The 25,840-nt window shown below is 41.6% G+C and overlaps 1 protein-coding gene across 3 annotated transcripts in view; it reads right to left on the minus strand.

The window, feature by feature from the left end:
- Positions 1-25,840, minus strand: part of sorcs2 (sortilin-related VPS10 domain containing receptor 2) — a 326,326-nt gene that overhangs the window by 162,264 nt on the left and 138,222 nt on the right. For all 3 annotated transcript variants that reach the window (XM_027288043.1, XM_019270716.2, XM_019270713.2), the window contains exon 3: positions 16,227-16,326. In XM_027288043.1, the coding sequence (XP_027143844.1) occupies positions 16,227-16,326 (100 nt within the window). The remainder of the gene's footprint in view (positions 1-16,226; positions 16,327-25,840) is intronic.

Below are 25,840 nucleotides of genomic sequence, written 5' to 3' on the forward strand. Positions count from 1 at the left end.
TTTACGATTTAGTCATCAATGTTCACAACCTGTAGCCTGTAACCTGTATTAATTGTTGGTTGAATGTATGTAACCTACACTGTACCCCACTGCCAAGCCAATTGTTTCATTTAAGCATTTTAGCCACATAAGTTCTCATTGTAGATGAGTTGAAATGGCTTCATGTTTGGTGTTACTGATTACTAAGATTAATAAGCCTTCCTGTAACTTGATATTTATTGCTCTAATTTTCACCGGTAGCTGCATAGCTATATTGGCTTCATTGCTACGCTGTAAATCCTTAAAGCTGGTGCAGTTTTAAGAAATATGTTTTTTATATGGGCACTAGATCAAAAGTCTCTGTGGTGAAATAGTTTATACCAATGAATGAATCATACAGAATTATCACCCAACTCTTCAAGTGTTCATTGTTACTGTTTTGGTTCATTCTCACAGCTCTTATCAGCCCTGTACACTGTATGAACCAGGTTCTGCTGAAGATTTTCCTTGCCATTGACGCCAAGTGCTTGCTCGTGGTGGGAATTTCTGAGTATGTTCTAGACCTGCTCTTTACGGAACATGTCACGAGATAACTTCTGTTATGATTTGGCGCTATATAAATGAAATTAAATTAAACTGTACACTGTACCTACCCAGCAACAAACACAAGACAAAGTTAGCAACTGGCTAGTGAACATTTAACAACGGACCCTTCAGCTTTTCCTCAGAAGTTGGTGGAGAAAATGCTCTGGAAGGAAAGTCAGTACTGGACTTGGATTTGTCAAGTGGCTATAAACACGACTCAGAATGAATGCTTATGTTGCTCTCTGTCTGCTGGACTGGATAGGCAACTTTGCTAACACATTAACAAGTAATTATTATCTAATTGTCTGGACAAATGGATTAATGCTGCTTGAATTTAGCAGTGTGTTTAACAGCGTCATGCAAGATAACTACTCATTCCATAGATGTAAGTAATGAAAACTTACATTAGTGAAATGCATCACAAATTACATTATATTGTCCCATTAGTGACCTTGTAATGCATCATGGATCTTGTAGTTAGAGTGTTACTTACAGCTGTAGAAAGACTTCCTTTCCTTCTATTCACTTCTCAAGTTGCATGCTATTGCCCCAGCTGAGTGACAACAAAACAACAACGCAGGTCTTCTATATTGGACGCTATAATCGAACCATAATGCACTTTGTCATTCCTTGCACCCTGCATGATCCTACGAGAGCATTTTAGCTGGAGTCACCGAGGAACAAACTGACAAATCTGAGGCGAATATGAAGTATCGCAGTGTATCTGCGCAATGGGGAAAATTGGCAATTTACAAGGGTCCTATTCAGCAGGAGACAAAGTGATGCAGGGGTGTTTTTTTTGTTTTAAAAAAAAAATGCAGATCAGGATGGAGCTGGGAAATCCTTTCCGATCCATGTACATTGGTGCAGAACAGGTCGCGGTAATGTTGTCTGAGCCCAAATATGACAGACTCTCCACTTTCATGAAGCAGACGCATTCAAATGCCGTTTTTTCGAAACATGAAATGACATCTATTTGACACTATCCAAGGTAGTGAAACAGGTTCACTGGCAGTCATCGCCTGTTTGTCTGAAAACAGACTGACAGCTTGGCTTGGCAACTGACTGACTGGTTGTGTTTTGTGCTGTCAGCGTAACATTTTCATCTAAAGTTGCTTTAATACTTGCAGTGGGATACATAAGAGTGAACGTTGACTTTGACCCCGACAAACATATCCTATCTGATATTTGTTTGGCAGGAAAAAACCTTAAATCCATCTGTTGCCAATCAACCTCACTGAAAGTCCTCTAGCATCGACATCGATTTGAATGTCTGGTCTGAATTTTTTCTAGTTTTGCTGCATTGTCTTCTGGTTTTGCATCAAGGTTCAAGGTTTTTGTTCATATTTCTAACAGTTGTTGTGCCAGATTTTTTCCTCAGAGCATGGTTATCGGATTTTAGCAATTTTAGACACCTGTTCCGTTATAGCCTTCAGCATATGAGAGGACCCATCATCATGCTGTTAACTTTCTACTTTCATAGCTTGCTAATGTTCTGATGTTATTCCAACACCTGCTGAGTCATCAGCACACTCAGTGCTGCCTTGGTCACACATCAGCAGGCTAGCGTTGGGACGAATGACCAGGCTGTCAAAACTTAGCACCAGGTAGTCCTGTAACCTCAACACTCTATTTGTCAGCCCTTGACATGAATTACAACACAAAGTGAGTCAAGTCCAGTCACAGCTCTTTAAGTCTGTCTTAAAACAACACTCACATGCCCGTAATGCAGAGTAAGAGTTCTTTGCAAAAATAGTCTCCAGTTCACCTTAAGCTTATACAGGTTTCAGGAAGGAAGTATGTATCTTTCAAAGTTAGTCTTCTTAGCATGACATTCCCTCTTTTTGTTTCCCAGACAATATTTGTGTTGTAAAGACTGTGACTGTCAATAATACCCATTTGTATAACCGAGACTGCTAAAGCCTCATATTAGCTCAAAGGAAGAACATCTGTATTCTTCAGATGTTTCATTCCTTGTTTTTGTGTCTAAGTGAACAATGGGGGACAACATTTTTTCTAATTGATTTTGTATTGAACGAGAGCAGTGCAGCCAAGAAACAGGCTGCAATGTGTCAATCCTTCTGGGGCATTTTGCCACATCAATGTACGTCCATTAAAAGTGCTTGTTTTTGCCAGCGGCAAAATCAGATTGTTATGATAAGTGCATGACAACCTGAAGAAAAGACCCCAGCAAAAACAGACCTTTTTTTTAAAGAGTAAGAACCTTTTTGTTTAATCCAAAACAGCTCTGTTCAAAGCCACCAGACTCCATTGAAAAAAAACATTAAATGTACATTTCATGATTGTGGTGACTTAAATTTTGACATAAACAAAATACAGCATTAAAGAACTCACAGATTATCGCTTCCCTAAATGTAATCCCAGATATTTAGGTCCGGCACTGTTTCTTCTGAGAGCTTCTCTACCTTCTCTGTATGTATACGAGGAGCCATATCTTATTCCTGGCTTGCCTTGGGTGTCATAGCAAGAACAGCCTGGCAAATTTATCAATTTATATTCAGCGCTGCTTGCAGTCAAAAGAAGAGGAGTCCCAAAAAAAAGATCAATTTTCCAGTTTTAGATCTTGGCTTTCATGACTTCTTCTCTCTCCTCCTCTCTCTCTCTCTTTCTTTCTCTTTCAGCCGGAGTTTCTGCCCCCCCCCCTCTTGCCATGGAATTGGGGTAAGATAAGTGAAAACTTGAGAAAGAGATGCTGGAAGATGACAAAAGGGGACATAGAAGAAAGATTCAGAGTGAGGCAAGTGAGGTACAAACAGGAGTTAGAGTGTGTAAGAGAAAGGATATATTGCTCAGTACTGTCTGTTTGTTAAAGTAATAATTTGCAACTTTTTTATATGAATTCAAGTCCTCTTTGCCGCTCTCCATCACTGATATAATATGAAATAATTGAACCTACAGCAAGCTTATGAAAACACAGCTGGTATAAACATACAGTATATATGAGGTAATATATGAGAAAACGTAGCAGCAGATGGATGAAGACTGGAGAGAAGATGGTAGATTAAATATTGGAATCTTCATGTGGACTATTTACATGTTTGATATTGCACATTGATATAGTCATATTCATTCTTCCATCACCCAAATAACCCTGATGTTGTAAATGATGTTCTAAAATCTCAAATTTTGGTGAAAATAATAAAAGCCTTGGTGAAATATTTTTGCAGGATCATAGATTTATGTCAGTGTGAGGCAAAATTTTTGACTGACTTCTAGTTTCCAGCAATACCAAGCATGCTATTGTAGAAAATAAGACTGCTTCACAGATTCTGAAAGCTGAAGAAAGCTGTTTTCAAACCAGTATAAGATTCATATCTTTTATAAATGGACCGTTTGCCATCGTGATTTTTTGTAAGTATGCTACATGGGTGAACCTGGTACTGCGTTCGTTGGGCTTATGTTTAATGTACTGAGGCACAAAGTGAGGCTTTAGAGGTTTAGGTGGTGGAGGGACATGTAGTGTATCTTAACCCAAATTAATGTAACTAAGTTGCTCTTGTAGGAGCCACTTGTGTGTAAACTTTGATTTGGAGGGTTGTATCTTTGTGTTTACTAATTACAAATGGGCGCAAAGTGTTTTAATTAGATAATGCAAATCTAATTTAGATCAGAATTGAGGCGGCATCATCCAACAACAAGCGTATTGATGAATCCTCCATTCTGCTTGGCCAACCTTCAATAAACCTTTTAGCCATTTTGGACTCCTGTGCACTTTCTCTTCACTGCTTGAACTGACCATTGATGGATAGAATTCTCCACAACGGTCCAATATAACCGTTCTGTCTGGTACTAGATTTGCTGGGTTTCATCTGGTTCTGTGTGCCACCAAATTAAAGACAATGTCAAACTTTGCATTGCATCTTTAAGATAATGATGTAAAACCTGCAGTCCCTTCCACTAAGTTTCAGCAACAAACATCAAGGTCTCCTACAAGCCAATCTAAATGAATCCAGAGTGACAAGCATTACATTTGGTCGCATGTGCGCACTTGCAAGCAAGTAGATGGATTAAAACCCAAGATAGAAAGTCAAAACATAGTTCAGCTGCTTGACTCAAACAATATATAAAACCTGAGTCTCACTTTGAAACATATAAATCCTATCATAAATGTGACTAATGTAGTTAACGAATAATGTACCTGCCTGAGGACGGGGGGATTAAAATTAGCTGCAGCCGGATGTCTGCATGTTACCTCAACACTCACATTTCCCTTTGAAGTTTATGGATTTATTCGACAAGTTCCCTATGAAGTGTAGTTGAAACTGAAGTGCAGAGAATAATCCTCAGAGAGGGCTGCGAGACCCGCTGTGGGTAGTCAACAACCAGCACACACATACAGTACACTCTCAACAATAACACATCAACTTTGTAGTTTGGGCACAAATGTGCATGAGTTATTACGAGAACACATATTCTACACAGCACAGTGACAGAGAGATAGTGTGGCCTGTATACGGAGACACAGTTTTCTAGCAGTACCATATATTATTTGTTGACAATGCAAGTGAATTTTTCTGCTACTCTTTTATTGTTTACTCATTTATCACTCCATCCTACTGTCCTTCTCTACTGTAAAACACTTACACAGCACACACACACCCTTCCTTTCCATCCTTCACTACCAGCATTAATTCGTCCATCCTTTCTTCCGCTTCTTCCTATTTTGTCTACAAACTCTATTTTCTTAAAGACCATGGTCAATCAATCCACACCATCTGCCTCTCATCCACAGTCAGCGAGGAAGAGGAGGAAAGATGAGAGGGTGTAGGAAAGGAAGAAAAAAGGATGAGGGAGAAAATATAGAGAGTGAGTGGAACAGGGGTGGAAGGCAATTGCAATATAAATAGCATCTATTGTGGGGTTAATATTTATGATGGTGCTATTGCAAGGTAAAGTGACTGTATATGGGAGAATAGGAGTGATAAAATGGCAGGGGAGTAAAGAGAGAGGAGGACGTGACAAGAAATGAAGGGAATAGAGAAGAAGACACTCTAGGATGATAGTTAGGAGGTAAGATATGGTGGAAAATATATATTCACCATATTCAATATAAAAGAAAGAGATGACTGAGAATTGACAGAAGAGGAAAAACTAAAAATTCAGTGACAGGGAAAACTGGCAAGAGGTGACAGAAAAGAAAGAACCTATTTGACGTAGCTCAACAACTGAATCAGGAACAATGCCTCAACATTAACATGTGATCTGTATATGAATGACATCCAAACCCAGCTCAAGAGAAACCTGCTTGCAAGAATACAGAATGTAGGTGGCATTACAGTAGGTCATCTTTCAACTTGACACAAGGTGGTCACATCGTGCGATTGCATTTACACTTGACGAGAATCCAATCACAGCACAATCTTCCAGATGAAGTCTAGTCGATTGCATCCTGATTCTAGTTCAGGTCCACAATTTGCTATGTGCACATGGAATGTAGAATTTGAGCTAAGGTAAAATTGAGGTAAAGTTGAGGTAAAATTTGAACACATAATTAGTTAGGAATGTTCTTTGTGATGTTTGAATGTAAAGAAGAAGACCACTTGCTATAGTCACATGTATTTTTGCTTTAGAATTGCATTACATTTCATATTAAATATGTTTTTGCAGCTGCTCAATGAATGACATTCAGCACTGTACATTCCCCTCAGGCCAGGAACTCCATTTTAATTCCTCTGATCAAAACTCTGAGGTCCCTGTCTTTATGAAAAAGTTCCTGAAAAGGATCCCTGGAAAGCATCTGCAGTGGTAATAGACTAAAAGATGGCAAGGAGAGGGTGAAGGGGACATGGAGGATAGAAAAGATGAACAATAAAAAGACAGAGAGCTTACAAAAAGAGAAAGACTCAGACATGGGAAAAGAATTTGATGGATGGCAGAGGTGGAACGATGAATAGAAGAAGAGAGAAGTGGGCGACAAAGGACTTCCCCATTGATAATGGATGGATGATGGATGGATGGAGACATAGTTTTAGACAGGGTGGATGAAAGATTCAAAGTTAAAGGATTGGATGGATATGGACAGATGCTGGGTGGAAAAGAGAAAACTAGAGAAGGTTACGGTATGTAAGGTATGTGTTATGCCACGTTATCATGTCAAGCTGGTTTTCATACAGGACTATGTGTCATCAAGGTAGTACTGTTGGTAGATCTATAAATGGACCTACAGAATATTAAAAAACAACATTGGCTGATGTGTGACAGTTCTCTGAAGGTAGAACTACTGGGAGACATCAAAACTTAAATCTCGTGGAGCTAAACTTGGTTCGCTTTAATCAATAAGAGAAATTATAAAGAGATTAGTGACAGTCATTTTTATTTTTAGACACCCCACATTTAAACAACTAGGCCAGTTAAAGTACTACGTCAAAGCTGATGTGTCCTTTCTCTGACAGGGGCTTCCTCTGTGCGGCATACAAATGCTGATTCAAATTAGCTTTAATGTCAAACTAATTTATTAATTTCACGATGCGCTACATGACACATGAAGAGCTGAAAAACACTGATTTAATACTCTCCTCCTCCAATTTTGTCTTCCCATCTGGTCTCCACTGATGTCTTCCCTGCTCTTATATTCTCTTCGGTCTTTTTCAGCTGCATTGAAATATTAACCAAGCCCCATTAAACTGTAGAGCGCAGCAAACACACATAGCTCTAAAACTCAAAGACAAGCACAGGACAGCATTAACATGTTTCAAAAGCTGCAGGACCAATAGTTCAGTGGGTTGAACCAGCAGATAGCAGTGTGAGTCAACGGCTCTGGCTCGCTACCTATTGATCTGAATTGGTGGATCCAGGTCAGGTCAATCCATTTAGGCCCTGCCTGTGAAGGCCTTAATGTAGCAGCGTTGATCCCTGTGGGCTTCCGCCCCGTGGAGGAGGACAAACACAAGAGCCCAGCTGGACAGAACGTATGGGTCAATAGCTGCGATCAATGCTGGGTCAAAGATGATCACAGCTAAATATTATGTTATAATCTGAATAGACTGGGCCAATATGATTCATCATGCTCTGTAGGGACCTGTAGCAGTATCACTGTGGATGGAATATGCTTTGTCAGAGACAGAGTGGACAGAGCAGAAGGCATTACAACAGTGGAGTTTGGAAGACATGACTGGCATATTCAAGGTGAAAGACTTGTCAATGTGAAGACAATAGCAAGGCCAGATAATCCTGCAAGGTGGCCCTGAGGCAAAAAAGAGCTGTTAGGACCCTTCAATTCTTTGGTGTATGTACCCTGTCACCTCCAAATACCCATGAAGCCTTCTGCAACTGCTTGCTACTGTAGTACAGTTGAAGAAACCCAAGAAATCATGCAATCATTTCCATACTAATGATAGATGTTTTAAGTGATTGCTTCATAACATATTCTACCTGGTGTTCACTCTCCTTGGACACACCTCATTATGCGCCTTCTCGACATGAGTTTCAAACAGGGATACGGCATGTGGGTGTTCTTTTATGGCTAATACCCTGTTCATACTTAAGTATCAGTCTGTGAGCGAGGCTGAACTATTGCCCGTTATTCTTTCTGTGTTCTTTTCTTTTATCCTGAGACAAACACAGACTGCACTGAAAAGCTTTGAAAGAGAAAGAAAGCCCGGACTCCTGTGTGTCGAACATAAAGACAATGCTCTACCATGAGCCGGTGTCTGCTGGCTTATATGCATTTTGTCTTATTGTCTTCAGAAGGAACTGCAAGAACTGCTGCATTCTTACATAGTTACAGTTATGGGTAAAACCCTCTCTTTAACCTTTCTCTGACTCGTGATGATGTAGACGATTCTTTCCTACACCAAATCAGTTGCTTCTTGACTCTCTGTAACGCCTGAGCACCTGTCTTCCCAATACTTCAAACAAAGCCTGCAGACTTAGAAGTAAAACACTGTTTCTATATGACTGCGTGGGTGGACCCAAACCTCTGTAGTGGAAACCAAAGTCAATAACCCTCCAGCAAGTATTAGCGCTTGCTTATGTGCTCTAACCTCGACTCCAGCTGTCCTCAGTTCAGAGTTGCACCATCCGCTCCGGTGTCCTTATCAGCCTGTGCGCAGGTCCCAGATCAGTGTATGGGCAAGGGATAAAGGAAAGACTGTTTCTCTATGCCACAGATGACATGGCTGCAGGGATAGAGGGAGGAGGGAGGAAGGGGAAACAACAGGGGAATAGTTGGTTCTCATGTGGCTATGCTGTGGTTTAGCCAGCGTTGCTCTCAGCTCTGGAACACATGCTTTACTGTGTCAAGCTGTGTTTAAAGGTCACTTTGTATGTCTTTTATTTTTGCTTCAAGTGGAAGAAAAACCTACAATTTTTGCTCATGCCATGCAGTTTAACACTGCTCCTCAGCGACATTAGTATGGGAGCTGTATACACAAGAGAGTAGCTTAACTTTCTATTTCCATGTGTTTTCACAGTTTCTCAAAAAGAGGATGGACAAACACTTGGTTGAACCCCCTGAGGGTGAGAGCAAAGTGCTCAACCAAAGTATGTCTGTAAACCTACTGAATTATTGACGAATAATCACACAGAAAGCATCCAGGGTGGATACACCATGGCTGTCATATCTTAAGTGTCAGCAACTCTGAAATGGGGAGAGTAGCATGAATAGAAAAACACTTCAAAATGGAAGTGGACTTTTTGAAAGCTGGTTTGAAAAAATTATAAGTGGCAGTGACAGTACTAAATGAATTGTCCAACAATGGCACTGATGGTATCTATGGGATCCTGCTTTCATACCAAACTCACAAGTGTGGCATTGTACAGAAACATCTCCTCACTTGCTTGATTGTGGGGTCAACCAGGATTTTACAGCCAGTTTTCAGCTAGAGCATGCCGGGACTGAAAGGGGTCAAACGTTAAAATCTCTGCAATTTAACTGCAGGTAGGAATTGAGGAAAGGTAATTTTGTCAGTCTTGGTATTCCTACAAAGACTTCGATTAAAAATTCTTTCAGATTTTGTCAGTAGCATCCTAGCTGCCCAGTGTCTTCTGGAATTCAATTTCACACTTCACAATTTATGCAAAATACCAAGGTTCAGTGTCAAGTCAGGAAGAAGTGTGTTCTTTACGCTATGTAGGGAAGTGAAAAGTAAAAGTGTGGTAGGCAAGGTTTTGGATTTGTGTGCAGGACTTTTGACTTTCACACTGGAGATTGTGTCTTCAAAAGAACACTCCATATACAGTAACTATATATCACAGTTGGGTGTGTTGTTTTAGCAGCAGCTAACTTCAGACACTTGCAGTAGAGCACCCCAACATATGAAAACACACCTTCCCTAAACATACCCTCACTATAGTTTATTTGGCAGGACCACAACTTTAAAAGCTTTACATGCATATTTGGATACTTTAAAAAGCAAGAGAAGTTGTTAAAGTTTGTTGGAGAGAAAAAATACTTACTGACATTGAATGTGATTCAATAGGTTTTGCAGAGCCATCCAGTATTGACATTTCAGAATGCTCAATGCTGTAGTCGGTTGTTTTGTAGAATGGTATTGCTCTATGCAATGCTCCCTCTTACACTCTGACCTACGCAAACTAACATAACTGATAGAAAACTGGTCTAGGTTAAGGTCATGTCACACCAAGTGAAAGGGTTAGTGCATTATTTAATAAGAACTAATTTCCCGAACAGAAATGTGAACACTGGATAAAGCCAGGTTCAAAATTCTTGTTTCATTTTGCTGACATATTAAAGTAAAAGGTTTTTATAGAGAATTTTGGATATCTCTTTTTATCGCAGCATAATTCAGAAAATACTGTCCATAGCCATAAAAAAGAAAATCAATTTTCACTGTGCTTTTAGAAATAAATCAGATGTGACTGGGAGGAACAAACCTCCCAGTCGAAACCTTCAGAAAATAGATCAGAATGAGGTTTGGTGCTACTGAAGTGAAGATTTCTGGCCCAGAAAAAAAAACTATTTTAAGGAAATTTTGCAGGACAGTACAGGTGAGTATGGTCCTCATGAAGCTTCCACTATTGATGTGTCTGTATGTGTTTCCCTGTAGTGTCTCATTTTGACTGAACAGAACTGGTTCCAACAGAAGTAGTACAGTATCAGAAAAGATCCAATTCATTTAAGGTTTGACATATTAATGTACATGAGTCAGTTGAAAGTTCCTTTGAGTGTTTTTGTGGGTAATAATGCTTCATAAACAGTCACTTATTCATCCTCCATCTATGACTTCAGGTCATTTTCCATTAGCAGAGTGGCTTCTGTTACTGTTGAATTGCTTTTACCGTCATTTTGTTCATAATTACTTTCAAGGCCCTCTCCGCTGTGATAACACTGGACAAAGAAAGCAAATTTGCTTCAGAAAAAAATATCCAGTTACCAATATAGCTTTTTTTTTCTGATGGAAAGCTGGGGACACGGTTGACAGTCATACAGAGATCACAGGGAGACAACCATTTCACTGTCAGTCACAGGGAAGAACAAGATAGTCTATCTGAAATGAGAAAAATGGCTCTTCATCATAGGGATATCATCTGAACATAATGTGACCACATCTGAATATCTAGCTCTTCTCTTTGAAGCTCTTTGAACTGACAGTCACTGAAATTCTGTCAGTAAATCTGCAGTATCACTCACTCTGATATTTCCCTATCCTCCTTCTCTTTTATTCATCTTGGTGTTTACTTTTCTGTCTTTTTTTTCTCACTTTGTTCTTTTGGCCTTTGTCTTTTGTCTTTTTTCTTCTGGCATTCTTCTTTTCCAGGTGACTAAAGGCATTTTCAAAAATACTGACAATTTGTTGTTTGCCGCAGTCCAAGGCAGTGTGGCTTTGTAGCGTTTGTGCAGTAATAGTTCAGTGTATAAAAGAAGGTTGTGTTGGAATAGTTCTTGCTGTAGAAATTGACTTTCTACTGACTTTCTACTGAAGAAGACATTTCAAATTAATCCATAAATGACGGAGTATTTAAACCATAATGTACAGTGGTTTGGTGACACATCATAAAACACTTCTTTCAACAGGGACTTCAAAATTTCCAACAAAACTTCCAAATGGGGAAAAAGCTCCAGGGTTGGGCCCCTAAACCAACTACTGTAGGTTAAAGAACCCAACACTCACACTTTGAACTGCATGACTTATCTATACAGCATGGTTCCTCTGTCGGCTCTGAGATGGAATTAATGAAGCGATTAAAACCCTAACCTCTGGGACTGAGAGAGTAGAGGAGGAATTTCTATAAAACAGACTTTACTTATTATTCTGCATCCTATACTAAAACCCTCCTTACTGATCTTGTAACTTAGCCATTTTCCCAAAACTTCAAAGGCTGATAAAGATTTGAAGTTTTTGCATGAGGGCAGGAAAAGAGCCAGTTAAGGCGAAGGCATATGCCCTGAGCCAGTTCGTTAAGCACTTATCTCTACTTTTGACCGCTTTGCTCTATATATAAAGAAATGTTTAAACTCTTCCGTCCTCCAGACAGATTATATCACCTGTGGTTGATGTTTCTGCCTGAAGCACATTTTTGGTGCTGTTAGTGCTGGGCTCAGTTATTAAGTGAATATTGTGATTCTTTACTTCAACTTTACAAACCCTTATGGTAAAGGACGAAATCCCACTGGCACTATACTTCCCCTCCAGACTTGTCTAATGTCTCTGGGGCTCCGTCATATGAAGTGCCATCTTCTAGAATCACCTTTGATTATTGAACTGTCATGGCTGACATTTTATTATATACTCAAACACCTAAAAGAACAGAACAGTAATGGCCAGTCCAGCCACTAAAGACCCCTAGACCTCTTTTTATGGAGCAGTAAACACTTCCCCGTTCATCGAAATCGACTCTTCAGTCATCATGCATGAAATCATGAGCGGTCCTCCCCGAGGAGATGGCATGCTGACTGGTCATAATTGAGGACACCAGCTCAGGAGGTTGTGTGCCTTTGATGCTCTTTGAGCTTGACAGCACTTCTCCAGGTAATGCCATGCTGCTTAGAGAATTGCTGAGATAGAAATGTTATGGAAGTGTTACAAGTGACAGATGAGTTGTGTTGCAGTGATGCTATGTTCAAGAGGTGCGAAAAAGGTTTTTTGGAGTGTAAAGTTTAAAAATAGCATCAAGATGGGATCAGGTTTGGATAAGCTGTTAATGTATATTCTTCAAAATACACTGGAGACCATGCCTTAAATGTCTAAGATGATTCCACACCAACATATTTCTGTACTTTTCTATGTATCCCACCATTTGCTAGATGTGGCCAATTGCATTGATATATAGAGCAACTATCTTTTTCTAGGAGCTAAAATCAAGGATAGAGAAATTACTAATCACTGGAACTCTGGTTTGAGTTATTTTGTTCAGTTTAGTTTAGACTTTATTTGAATCGGGTGCCAAACATCTGTTATTGTGTTAAAATCTCCTTTTGTTGACCCATCCATCCATTCTGATTTCCAACTACCATGACTACTTTGAGTCTGTTTTCTTAAAAAGACTTTCGGGCACCTCTGAGGGTAATTTCTTTGCTAAAAGCTACTGATTCAATTAGTGATACTGATGATTGAGGTCATTTTTGTAATAGGATTTGTTGTGCTCTTTTGTGGACATGGAGCCAAACTGGCGACTGTTAATAAACAGAAGGCTGACCTCATTTCTATGACAACTTGCAAAATCCAACAGATGAGCACCAGTTAGAAATCACTTTAAGCAAATACTTGAACCTTCATTTAGACCACACACTCAGCACTCAACAACAAGAAAAGGACTTGTCTTAGCTGACAGCCCTCTAGAGGCGACTATTAAAGAAAATTGCTGAAGGAGAGCCTCCAGTCTCAAAGTTTATTTACAAGCGCACTGGCGATGAAGTGTGTCAAGGGTCCTTGGAAACCCTCTCCCGCAAAGGGTCTTGAACAGATCTTTAATGGAGCTCTCAATAAAGCGACGGGGAGAGAGAAAGAGGGGGTGACATTGTCTCCATCTGAAGACTCACCTCTCTCTAATTGCCTCAAGTCCTATTGATTACCCGAGGCCCCTCACACCTTTTCCGTGTGATCCCTTCACACTGTGTGTAATCCCCTCGCAGCGCTTACAGACCCACCCGTTCGTTGTTTTCTGATGTGATTAATAGTATTGATCAAAGTGTGCTCACGTGTGTGTGTGTGTGTGTGTGTGTGTGTGTGTGTGTGTGTGTGTGTGTGTGTGTGTGTGTGTGTGTGTGCGTTTGTATGTGTGTCGGGGCGCCTTCCGGACGTGATCGCTCATAATTTGGACGCTGGAAAGAAGACAGTAAACACATGGCTGCATACTGATATTTAGTCAGAGGGATCAAAGTGTTTGATGATCAACTCCACACACACACACAAACCTACACACACACACACGGCCTACATCCACATCCTTTCACACAAGAACACAACAGCAATACAACACAGATGCCTACACACACACACACTGATTCCAGCAAGCGGCAACGAACCTGAGCTTCCATCACTCCCTTCCTGCCAGGCCTGGAGGTGGATTTAAACAGCAGCTTGATCCCCAGCTCATATTACCAGACATCCTACTGTCACAACACACACACTCTCCTCCAGTCACCCCCCCTCAAACACACACCACCACTCTCTTTCTATCTGTCTGTCTTTCTGTCCCTAAGGGAAATTAAGATGACTCCATTCCCATGCAATTAAATGCTCTCATGCTGTCTGGCCCTCAACTGTTCTGTGTGTGTGTGTGTGTGTGTGTGTGTGTGTGTGTGTGTGTGTGTGTGTGTGTGAGGAGATGAGATGGCAGATCCAGCGTAGACATTTGGAGTGGAGGACTGGAGCAGAAAGTGAGAAAAGTGACTACATCTAATCTCCCTCTATCTCTTCATCGATTGGAAGAACCCTGGACCCCGGTGATAACGCCTGCCAATTAGACAGGCCATCGCAGTTGGCAATCCAGTCGTATATCAGCTTAAGTCACCTACTGTACCTCTTGGCTCTCGCTTGGGCTTATCAGCTGCCTGCTTTTTTGAAAATTCGCTGGAGTTCAGAAGCCGCCTGTGGACTGAATAACTGAAACTGAGTGTAGGAGTGGTGCAAGAGTGCAAAAATACCAAAAGATTGAGAAAAGTGCAATTCGAGATCAGCAACACGTCTCAGCTCAGTTTGCTGGCATGAAAAAAAAAAAACAAAGCAAAAAAACATTTTATGTTCCAGCCAAAGAAAAGACGCATTTGGAGCATTTGCTTAAATATGATTTCCCGTGATTAAAGCTCCTCGATTCAGAACAGAGAATGTGATTATAGCACCTCTCAAATTATGTGTGATGCTTTTTGTTTGGGCTTTCTTTTTATGAGACAATCCCAAGGAAAATTGGTGTTTTCTATGTGTTGCTTTCCGCCCATTCATTCTCAGTGTCCCTGGGTTGGAGCCATGAGGTGTAGGAGGATATCCTGTGTGTTCCTGTCAGAGTGTCTTTTTCAGTCCAGAATCCCCCAGTTACTCATTCATTTTGGACGAGTGACTGCAGCACATGATTTTCATCAAAAGTTATGGTCCAGATCCAATTTAGAAAGTAGGAAGTAGAGTGTGCTATATGTAGCAAAGCACAAAGTAAGGGCATGGAGGACTGGGTGGTGGGCGAGACTTTTATGCAGCAGATTGGAGTTTGGCTCCTGTTTGCTTCTGATATTAACCATAACCACAATTACCCCTAATCTCAAGTGTTCAAAGGGGTAATCCACTAATTGTACACATGACGTTCTGTTTACTTCTCATGAGGCGTGTTATACAGCCTGAGAAAACATAAATCATGTCTGAGAACCAATGACATCATCAGGGCAATTATGTTGGCTCCATTTGGTTGGGAAAGTCCCCCAACTTTATGAAAGTACAATGTGAGAATGCCCTTTAGGTTCTCCAACCTTAAGTCATTTAGCTTCAAACCAAAGTGACTTCAATCAATGAAACAATGAAGGTACAGTGTGAGAAGGACATGTTGGTGCAGTAATACCTACTGTTCTGTACTAGAGGGATGGATTTAGCATGCCCAGATGTTGGTAGTGTTGGAGAGGAGGTCCTCTCTGAAGAGCTGGAGGTATTCAGGAGGTTTTCAAAGGAACTGGTAGGATGTTCCACCAATGGGGAACAACAGACCAGAAAAGTTTGGATTGCCCTGAGTGTACAGGTGGCAGAGCCAGGCGACGTTCATTGAAGGAACACAACAGTCAGAAGGTAACATATGTCTTTACAAGGACATTCGCTACCTAGTGACAAGGTTTCTATTATACTACCACCAACAAAATCATAAATTTCCCATTTTTTTTTACTTGCTGCAGATAGTTTTATGTGTCAAGGTTGTGAATTTGGCTGAACTGACCTTTTAAAAGGGTATTTTTGCTCTGATAATGGAATTTTCCTAATGTCACTGCCTCTATGCCGGAGTGTTTTACTTAATTTTAACCAGCCATTTGTCTTTCGTTTCAGTATATCACTTTCTCAAATCGCACATCTTTAACTAGACATCTTGTAATTTCCTACCCCGCATGCCAGTGTAAATATTCATCTAGGCCTCCAGCTTACTCTTTCAACAACACACTGGAGCAAAGCTTTTTAATTTCTTCTAAACTGTCGGTTTTAGAGGAGCAACGCTGTTGCAGATTTAAGGGAGCTCGTGGGAAACCTCGCCAGTGGATACATCCTCCTTACCTTTTTCTTGTTGGTGGGGCAGATGTAGAAGCTGGTCACCACAATGGTCGTCCCTGGCATCAGGTTGAGTTTGGTGTAGGTGGTGCCATAGTCTGTAGACCTGAATGCAAGCAGACAACAACAGAACAGTTAGTCAAAGTGTTTTTGTGGGTCATTTCCTTCTGTAATGGTCTCCTGAACCGCACGGTATCAGTAGCAAGAGGCATTGTGGTAATGATTTGCAGAATAGGACCTCTATAAATGCTGCTGCACCTACGATATGTTGATAGTTCATTAGATTTTATAACTTTTCTTCGTTCTATTTCAGCAGAATCGTCTTATCCTGCATATTAAAACAACAGCAGCTCCATGAAAAACCTTTGCGTTGACAGAAGGAGATTCAATCTGCAAAAGGACTGGGAAAAAAGCGACCTGCTTATTCTCTCAAACTGCCCTAAAGGCACTATATCGTCTCTCTGTTCATCATATTACTACTTTGTGGTCCGCGGTTTGAGCCCGGTGACAAATCAGAAATAGCTGGACAACCTGTCATTGCTACGACGATGCAAAAGCAGCCTCGGGCGAGCAATGAAGTAGCGGTCAATCTGGCAGCTTTAGGAGCAGGTACACACTGCTGTGTATGTGTGTGTGTGTGTGTGTGTGTGTGTGTGTGTGTGTGTGTTTGAGATTGATAGCGAGCTGCTGGATTGTTTCTCCAGTGCGGCTCAGTCACACCCACCGAGCAGAGTGAAGGTGATCGTTTGTGACAGGTTTTGAAAAACACAGGTTTCAGCTCGGCAAGCCTGAGGAGAGGTGACCGCTTACGGACAATTAATGTCTCAAATTCCAAAGGAAAACTCCAAAACCACTTAATGCAAGCGAGGAAGATTAAGACAGCAAATGCTGATTAGGATGGATTAAGAAAGTGAATTTAGCTGAGGGTAAATAGCGGCAAAAGAATGCAAATATGAAATCTTCTGTATTTGCAATCGCCTGTTCTGCCGTGCAGCTTTTGACAGCTTTCCGGGGCTAATTTTCGAAAGCAATCCAAAGCACACAGGAAAGGAGATGCTGCAGCATTTAGCCGAGGCTTGAAGGTTCAACAGGAGGGAGCCTGGAAGAAGAGGTCTTGATGAAAGAGAATGATGAGCTAGCACGTCAGCCTGGTTAAGGATGAGAGGATTTACTCCTTCGCGCAGTGGGACATCAACCACTGACAGACACACACACAATGAGACACATACACACCCCGAAGCCCTGCCAAGCCATTCAGCAATCAGCTCTCCCAGAGTGCTCTGATACAGCTGGAGAAAATGGAGTGGCATAGCGGGGGTGAGCTATTTCTCCGCGGTGTGCTGGCAAGTGTTTTCATCTTCCTCGCCGGCCTGTGTGCGGCGTTTAACCCGGGATCACTTGGAGGACATGGACAGATCTAGTGCTGATGGTTGTGTTAGCAGCCAGAGCTCAGTGCTTATCTCAAAAACCCACTTGTGGATGGAGTAAAGGCCTGTGGGGGCCTGCTGTGTGGAGGTCCACTGAGAGGCTGGATCATCCGGGTGATAAGTGCAAAAAAAAGCAAGCTGAGCAGTCACATTCACTCCTAATGAGTTAGGTTGATATATATTCTTATTCTCACAACACTTATTTTAAAAGGACCATAACTACGATTCAGCTTTGCATTTACTATTGAGACACTCTCAAAGCTTAACACACATTTTTGGATTGATTTACTACCATCTAGGCAGAGAATTTAAAACAAAGATTACCAATTTCAAACTATTCTTTTAATGCTTTCTGTTGTTTGTCTTCTGGGTTTAACTGTGTGACAGCAGCAGAGTAGTTAAACTGTAATAATTGCTCTCTCTGGCCACTTAGTCTGTGGCTGAGTAACTCCACAACAAGCTTCAAACAAAGATCTGACATAAGCATTTATAAGTTGTTACAGTGTTTCTCTTTCGCTGCTAAAGTGTTCCCCAGCGTTTGCCGTTTGGTGCTGGGCAGGTAGCATGCAGTGGTTTCATTTGTATATAACAGCTGCTGCCAGCAAATAGGATGGAGAGCAATATTTTTATGCCATAAAACCAAAACAATGAGCTAAAATGGAACAGTAACCTCTGTGGCTGTGAAGTGAAGCCTACACAGAAGTGCCGTAACCTCTGTGGCTGTGAAGTGAAGCCTACACAGAAGTGCCAAAACTGCAGTTCCTCAAACGTCCACTTGAGTCAGTCTCCATAAGTCCCCACGTTAAAATGTCCAACTTCACAGCAGAAATAAACATGTTTACAGCCTGGTACAAAAAACAGTTTTGCCCTCTATAGCTAATTTCCTTGTTCATGACAACTGTATTCTATAATTCTGTAATACTGTATTCTCTATAATTTATATACAACTCACCTGTCCATATATATTAAGGCTTAAAGATATGCAGGATTAACAGTGTGGCTGCTTTGATTGACAGGTAGGTGTCATTACAGATGGCTTGTTTGAGCAACCAGGCTTTATTCAGCCCGCCTCAGCTCCACCTAAACTGTTTCCACCAGAGACACCGCTACATCCATGTTTTATACATGTATAGACTAAAAAAACTCAATATAGCTAAGGGGAAGTACAGAGTTAGTGACAGCAACACCTTTCACATTAACACACACATAGATATTTCATCCATTGATATTGTACAATATACATTTCTGCAGCTTCAACAGTATTGGAAGTGAAATCAGTGGCTGCCTGGAGGTGGCAAATTAATCTGAAAACTTTTGCAATGGAAAATGTCGGCACTGATATAAAGTGCTGTATGTGCAATTAGCAAATGAATGAGATAAAAAAAATAAACCATGGTGCGGCCCTTCAAGAAATGAAAGTAATGATTAAATTATAATACTAGACTGTAAGTTGTAAGCACAGTCGATGTATATGTACGTCCACTGTCCTGAACAAACATAATCATATGTTTAATACAGAGGTCCATGAAGCCTTCTCTCCATTATATATTCATAGTGCTTCATTAGCAGTGTGTAATGAGCGGCCAGGGTTGGGGTGGGCTTTCTGCCCAGAAACACATCTCAACATCTGGATGCTGACTCTTCACACTTCATGCCTTATGCTTCTGTCCATATTACCCCTGACTACAAAGACAGTGTTTCGGTTGAGGCTGCTTCTTTACATCCATCTGTTGTTAAAGACTAAACATATAAGACAATTTTGGTCAAATGACGGAAACAATTAGAAAAACTTTTGGGTTGCGACGTGCCAGCTTGCATAAAATATTCAAACATATTCAAAGAAAAGAGGTAAGAGTCATAAGTCCAGCTTGCTGTAGATGGAGCACTCCGTCATTGTTGTTGCTTCTTGTTGCTTTCTCCCTGCAGGTTAGGAGTGACTGCAATTCATGCAAAAATGCTATTGTGAAATATTCAAGTAAATGTTTCCTGCCAACAATAGTAGCAGCATCTATTAGAATGTAGTTACTCATGTGAAAAACAAAAAAAGGCAACTGAAAAATGTTGCCAAGCAGAGGGGAGGAGTCACGGGGGAAATGGAAAAGAGGCTGTGCCACTAATGAGGCTAATTTGGGGGGTTGGGTAGGGGGTCGCCACGGAAAGTCAGTACTCCCAGCGCCTTGTCTTGTGAGAATGATGTGGGGTTAATAAGGGAGCTCATTTTGTACTGTCTGCCATCCAGAGTCTCGGATTAATAGACTGGTAAGGCGCTATCATGGATTAATGAGGAATAATTACTTTGAAACAGAGTGGGGAGCAGATGAGAGGGGAGATGGCAGAGCACAGAGTGGAGGAGAGGAGGTGAAGTATTGGACCAAAAAAAAAAGTGACTAAAATGTAATCCATTACAATCAGTGTAGCCCTCAATCCTAGCAAAATTACATAATAGCAGAAAAGTAGGGCATCGGGTACAGGCGCAAACAAACCATTGGCACTGATATAAGCTTTCATTCCATACAATGGCAGACAGTTCAGGGAAATAACTCTCAGAATCTCACCTTCAAACATCATGGACGTAGAGACATTCAATTCTGATACACAAAGGTTTAAACAAGTTGCCACAGACATAAGCCATTTGGAGGCCGTATAGCTGAAGTAGTAACCGTGGAAAGACATAAACAACTAGAATATGGAAGTATAAAAGAAGAGTGGAATAGCAAGAGACAGAAAAAAATCAAGGGGGAAGGAAGGCAGACATGGAAGTGTCTGCGAGAGTGGATGTGACAGAGACAGACACTGCGGGTGAAATTGTATTTTCCTTGATGCGCTTGAGAAAACAGAGAATGTGGAAGCACTTTGGGGCGACGACAGGTGCTGATTCAGATTTAATGTCCTAATATGTCAAGGTTGCTCCCAGCAACCTGACGTCTCCGGGAAGACAAATCGAGAGAGTCAATGTGACGAGACGGTATACCGAAATATATAAAAGGTTGGAAGTGATATGAGGAAACGTGTTTTTTGATGAATTTCGGATAAATCAACCTAAAGATCTTCAACATATTAGCAGGTGATGTGTTGTGACTGAGACCTGACAGACACAAGTATACCCTTCAAGGCATGTCTCTCGTCGAGTGTATGCATGTCAAGAGGTGTCAAGAACTAAGTTAATACTGTGATTAGCTTCAGACATCAGATGTTGGCACCTTGAAGACAAGCCAGGGGACCTATACAGAAGCTGGATATGTCTTGACATGCTGAGAGTCTGATGAGAGGAGAATGCTGAGGCAGACAGATGCTGTCAGTCTGAGTCAGGCCCAGACAGCCAGACGGCCAGACTGTTAGGTTTGATGAGGCTCATCAGTGATTGGCTTACATACAGATGTCCCAGAAAAGCCAACCAGCAATCGGGGGGGCAGTTGGGATGAATCCAAAGTCTCCCCAGACATGACGGAGGATTGAGCAGTATCTGCCTGTGGAGAATGTGTCACGGCTTTCGATCATCTATGCTGCACTGCCACAGACGCGCAAGGTTGAGAAAATCTGGAATGCATTACAACGCAGCCACTCCGCTGACAAGAGTGATGAAGCATGAGGCAAATTTGCTTCCGTGCCAGGGTATCGTTCTCTGGGGTTATTAACTGCATCCCCAAAGAATTTGTGCCAAATTTTGTCAAGAGCGGGTTAAAGCTCGGGTCATGAGCGATCGTAACGATCTGAGCTTGCCTATCTTTCTTTTTGAAAGAGCAGGAAATTAGCAGGACATGGGAGCATCTGATTTATCGCAGGGAAGGTACTTGCCGTGACTTGTGTTAAAAAAATACTGCTAAGAGATGGCTGCCATTAGCGTTAAAGCTGATTTACAGCGGTTAAAAGCAAGGCATCATAAATACCATCTGACGGATTGCACTTCCAACAAGTACGACGACATTTTATCCTTTAGAACGTGCAGAAATGTGGCTTCATGACACAACTCTGTGATGCTGAGACAGTGAAACTATGAGGTATGATGCTAAAAAAAGAAAAGCAGGGTTGGGCTCCCATCTGCTTCACACATGGACAGGTCGTCAATGCTGACCTCTTTTTGGCTCGCATCTTCGTTTTAAAAATGACCATTCTGCTTGACTGCAGATGGGTTTTTTTTTTTTTTACAGATCAGGCAACTCCTCTGTGCCATCTATCTGTTTATTTTCCCTACTTTTTACAGCAGTGCAATGGTTATGGATGATAAAGCTCAGGGAGTCTCAGGTGTACCCTGGACGAAGGTTTTATGGCCATCTGCTCTGGCCTGATTGTGTCAAAGCCTGGCTTTATTGACTGCAGAATGGAATGTACAATGATATAGTACGTCTTCCAGAGGTCTACCATATGTAGCCAACAGAGAAGCTACAGGAGAGTTGTGAAGCTACTTTGAAAAAACACAGTTTTGATCCAAAACGCCTGTGGGAATGTTGACCTTGCTGCTATGATGTCATAGCACTGTCCTTTGGAGACATTTGTGGCCGTGCCGTGATCTGGTTGTGACAGCCACAAACACAGACAAACAGATTTTAACACTCTAAGCGTTAGTGTGAATGCAACTATGCTGAGTGAAGTGTGAACCTGTGTCAGTAGGGAAAGCAAAAAGACGACTTGAACTTCTCTTGACTTTGGGGTGACAGTAGAGGTGTCAGCCACACTGGTCACAACTCATGAGAGGCCAAACAAGTGCCCTCAATACGATTTTATGGTTGACAGGCCCAATGACTGACTGTATTAAAATATTAGAATTACCCTTTACCCTCTTTAAATGCTGTGTCCCTCAAGAATGAAAGCCCACCCACCTTATCTTGTATTGGGTGAAGGAAGTAATATCGAAGACAGATTTTCAGAAACCATCCATCCTTTTTCCGACAGGATCACATCGTCTTTGCGGTACTCTAAGCAAGGTAGCCCACTCTCCCCTAGCCATGTTTTCATCTCTTCATGGAGGACTTCTTGAAGACTAGAGATGGGATTTATGGCTCTTTGAAGGGAGCCAGATCTTGTGGAGGCCTTCCTTTCACAGAGCTGTTCAATAGATTTGGTTTATTCGTAGACGTCACAACTCTAAAGGAGATATTATTCTGGTTAATATTACACTTTGCTTTACCCTTTTTGTTGTTATGAAAGTGCATCCAGATGCACGTTTTCTTTGGCTCATTTGTCCAAGACCGCTGCAGTACTGACTACTGAGGCACTCCCGTGAAGGCAGCTCAGGTGAAGTCATGCAATATTTGCACATCAAAATGTATCAAATAAGCATCCCACGTACTTTGCTGCGCTCCTCCCCTTAAAAAAAGAAAAAAGAGAAGCTCACAACTATCGTTCATGTTAAAGAGCCGTTCACTAAGATATTCCCGTGCCAGTTGGGAGATCCAGCCAAGTTCTTCTGGGCCTGCCGCTATCTCCTCACAGCCGGATGTGCCCAGACAACCTCTATTGACCGGGGCACATGGATCAGATACCCAAACCATCTAAATTGACTCATCCTTTTACTTCAGGATGTCTGAGATACTCAACCAGTCTCTAAGGATGTGCCCATCCTTTTGAGGGAAACCCATTTCTGATGCTGGTTTCCCCAATACACGTTAACTATCTATGAGGGGACAGAGTGAACATGTGTTTTCGTAGTTTACATGAATTGATGCTTTTACCCAGAGTAGCTGACATCTCTCTACCAATGCAGTACCCTGTCCTCTGACTGCTCATCAGCATTCCCCTTTTTTTCCTGCTCTCATCCCTCACTTCCTGATCAACTATAGAGCACACACTGGCTTTTGAGCCCAGCCTCTGCACTTGACACCACTTTATCAAAGTGCCATTTGCAGTGGCACAGGGCCTTTAATGCACCGTCCTGTGTAATTCAGCAGAAAGGACTTGGAAGATAATGCACTGTATTGTCCTGTAAGAGGTAAAAGGTAGGAGCAGACACTTGTAGAAGTGGAACTGATCGGAGCTGACAGTCACGGATGCTGTTACATAAAAGAATCCACTCTGCAACAGATTTGCTTATGCTGCAATCACTCATACTGTATGATGAGAGTAAATTAGCTAATTTCCATTAGAATCACAATACCTGGCAGCAGAAGGTGGGAAGATGTGGGCTACACTTCTGTTCAGCTTAGTCACTGATGCCTCTGCAGCAATTGGCAAATTGCATCTGGAAGTGCCTCCTACACTGCAAGTAGTCTGAGCAGGCAGTTAGCCAGGATACAGTGATTCATGCTCGGTAAGGGCACTTCACAGTTGCGGATAGTCTCTTGAAGTGCAAAAAACCACTGGAGCATATAGTTATCAGGAGCAGAGAGCTACTGCCATTTGAGAAGCAGCTGTAAGGAAGCCCCATGACAGTTTTTTCTTTTTTTATCTATTTCTCATATTTGTATGGAGAATGTGCCATAATATTATACATTAATTAGTCCACAGGGTGAGGCATGGCAATTAAATATATCCGGCAAATTAAGAGGTCACTGTTGTATTTCACCACTAACCTCTCTGAGGTCCTACGCTGAGTCACTGGCCTCGTCCTGTCAGCTTTGACGACAATTTGTTTGGATCTTTTTGACAAGAACCACTGAATAAAAGAACACCAAAAAGACATATGGAGGTTGCCATGGCCTCCAGGTCCCCCTCTATGGACTACAGTTCGTCTGCTTATATCAACACAGGCTGTGTTTGCACTTGATGAAAGGCATTCAGTCACGGCTCTGTCCCTCCCGTGTCCTCAGTCTCCTGCCGTCATATATTCGGTGCACCGCACCTTCCTGACAATCCATCACAGAAATAATGCTTGATAAATCAATCACTTGTAGGTGAGTGCTGAAACTTTGGGACTAGAGATCAATGTCAAAAAATACAAGTTTCACATGCCTATGGTTAGCATCCTGCATACAAAGCATCGAGAAGGGTTCTCTGAAGAGAGGTGCATAAACGCTTTTGCTAATAACGTCCATAAAAAGGAAATATGTGTGCATATATAAAGCGCTGTATCACCAGGAGAAATAAGCACACTCCCTGGATCCCATCAACAAAACTCTATGGTTGTCCCAGTGAGCATAATTAACAAAAATGCAAACCAAAATCAGCACAGACGAAAATCCTTGATGAGAATTCAATCCTCCTGCATGTGCCCAAGATCCATTGTTGTAATAATCACTATCGGGGTGTAATGCTGTCTACATTCTCTGGCCTACTTCTGTTTAACCTCCATGTTTAAGCCACTCAAAGTAGTTCACCAAGCGTCCCAAAAACCTTGTGAAAGGTGAATGATGTTCTTCTGATGTTCTACCTAGTGGTGCCCAAAGCAAATATGCAGTGAGTCATGACTTTTATGAGAACCGGCAAGTCCCTTACACCTCTGTGATGGGAGCGCTGGTGAGCTCACCTGGTGGAGTGTTGCTAGAGAGATGCAGAGTTGGCCCAGGGTTCGAATCTGACCTCGGCCCATTGCTGCATGTCATCCCTCATCTCTCTATCCCCATTTTCCTGTCACTTCTGTCACTTACAGCTGCTACTATCAGATAAAGTTTCAAAAGCCCCAAAAAAAGAAACCTTAAAACCTTAAAAAAAAAAAAAAACAGGGGCGGCTCAGGAGGTAGAGTGGGTCCTCCACTAATCAGATGATTGGCAGTTTGACCCCCGGCTGCTCCACTCGAAGTGTCCTTGGGTGCAACATCAGTGTGTGAATGGTTAGCTCCTAAAAATGATGAGCAGTTGGCACCTTGCATGGCAGCCAGTGCTATCAATGTATGAATGTGTGTGAATGGGTGAACGAGATCTGTAGCGGTTTGTGTATCTGAGTGGTTGGAAGACTAGAAAGGCTCTATAAGTAAAGTCCAATTACCATTTACCTGTGTGAATTTAGAGAAGGACTGTGGACTAAAACTAGTACAAAAAAACAAACTGATGTTGCAAAGTTACTAAGATCCATCTATGACACTAATTTTATTTTTAGGAGAAATTCAGGGCAAGGAAAGAAGGCAGAGAAAGGGTTTATTACATGCACTGTTCGTAAACTGCCATTGGTTGCCTTGTATCAAAGCCTGTGCCCAGGAGTCAGGCCTTTGGTTGGCCTTTGGGTGTCAATATGAAGCACATAAAAGGAGGAAAATGTGTTTTTTGATGTTGAGCAGTGAAATGTGAGGAGGAAAAGTGAGCTTTGTGCTCTCTATCTCCTAG

The sequence above is a fragment of the Larimichthys crocea genome, chromosome XIV (genome assembly GCF_000972845.2).
Source record: "Larimichthys crocea isolate SSNF chromosome XIV, L_crocea_2.0, whole genome shotgun sequence".
In the NCBI taxonomy this organism is placed as follows: domain Eukaryota; kingdom Metazoa; phylum Chordata; class Actinopteri; family Sciaenidae; genus Larimichthys; species Larimichthys crocea.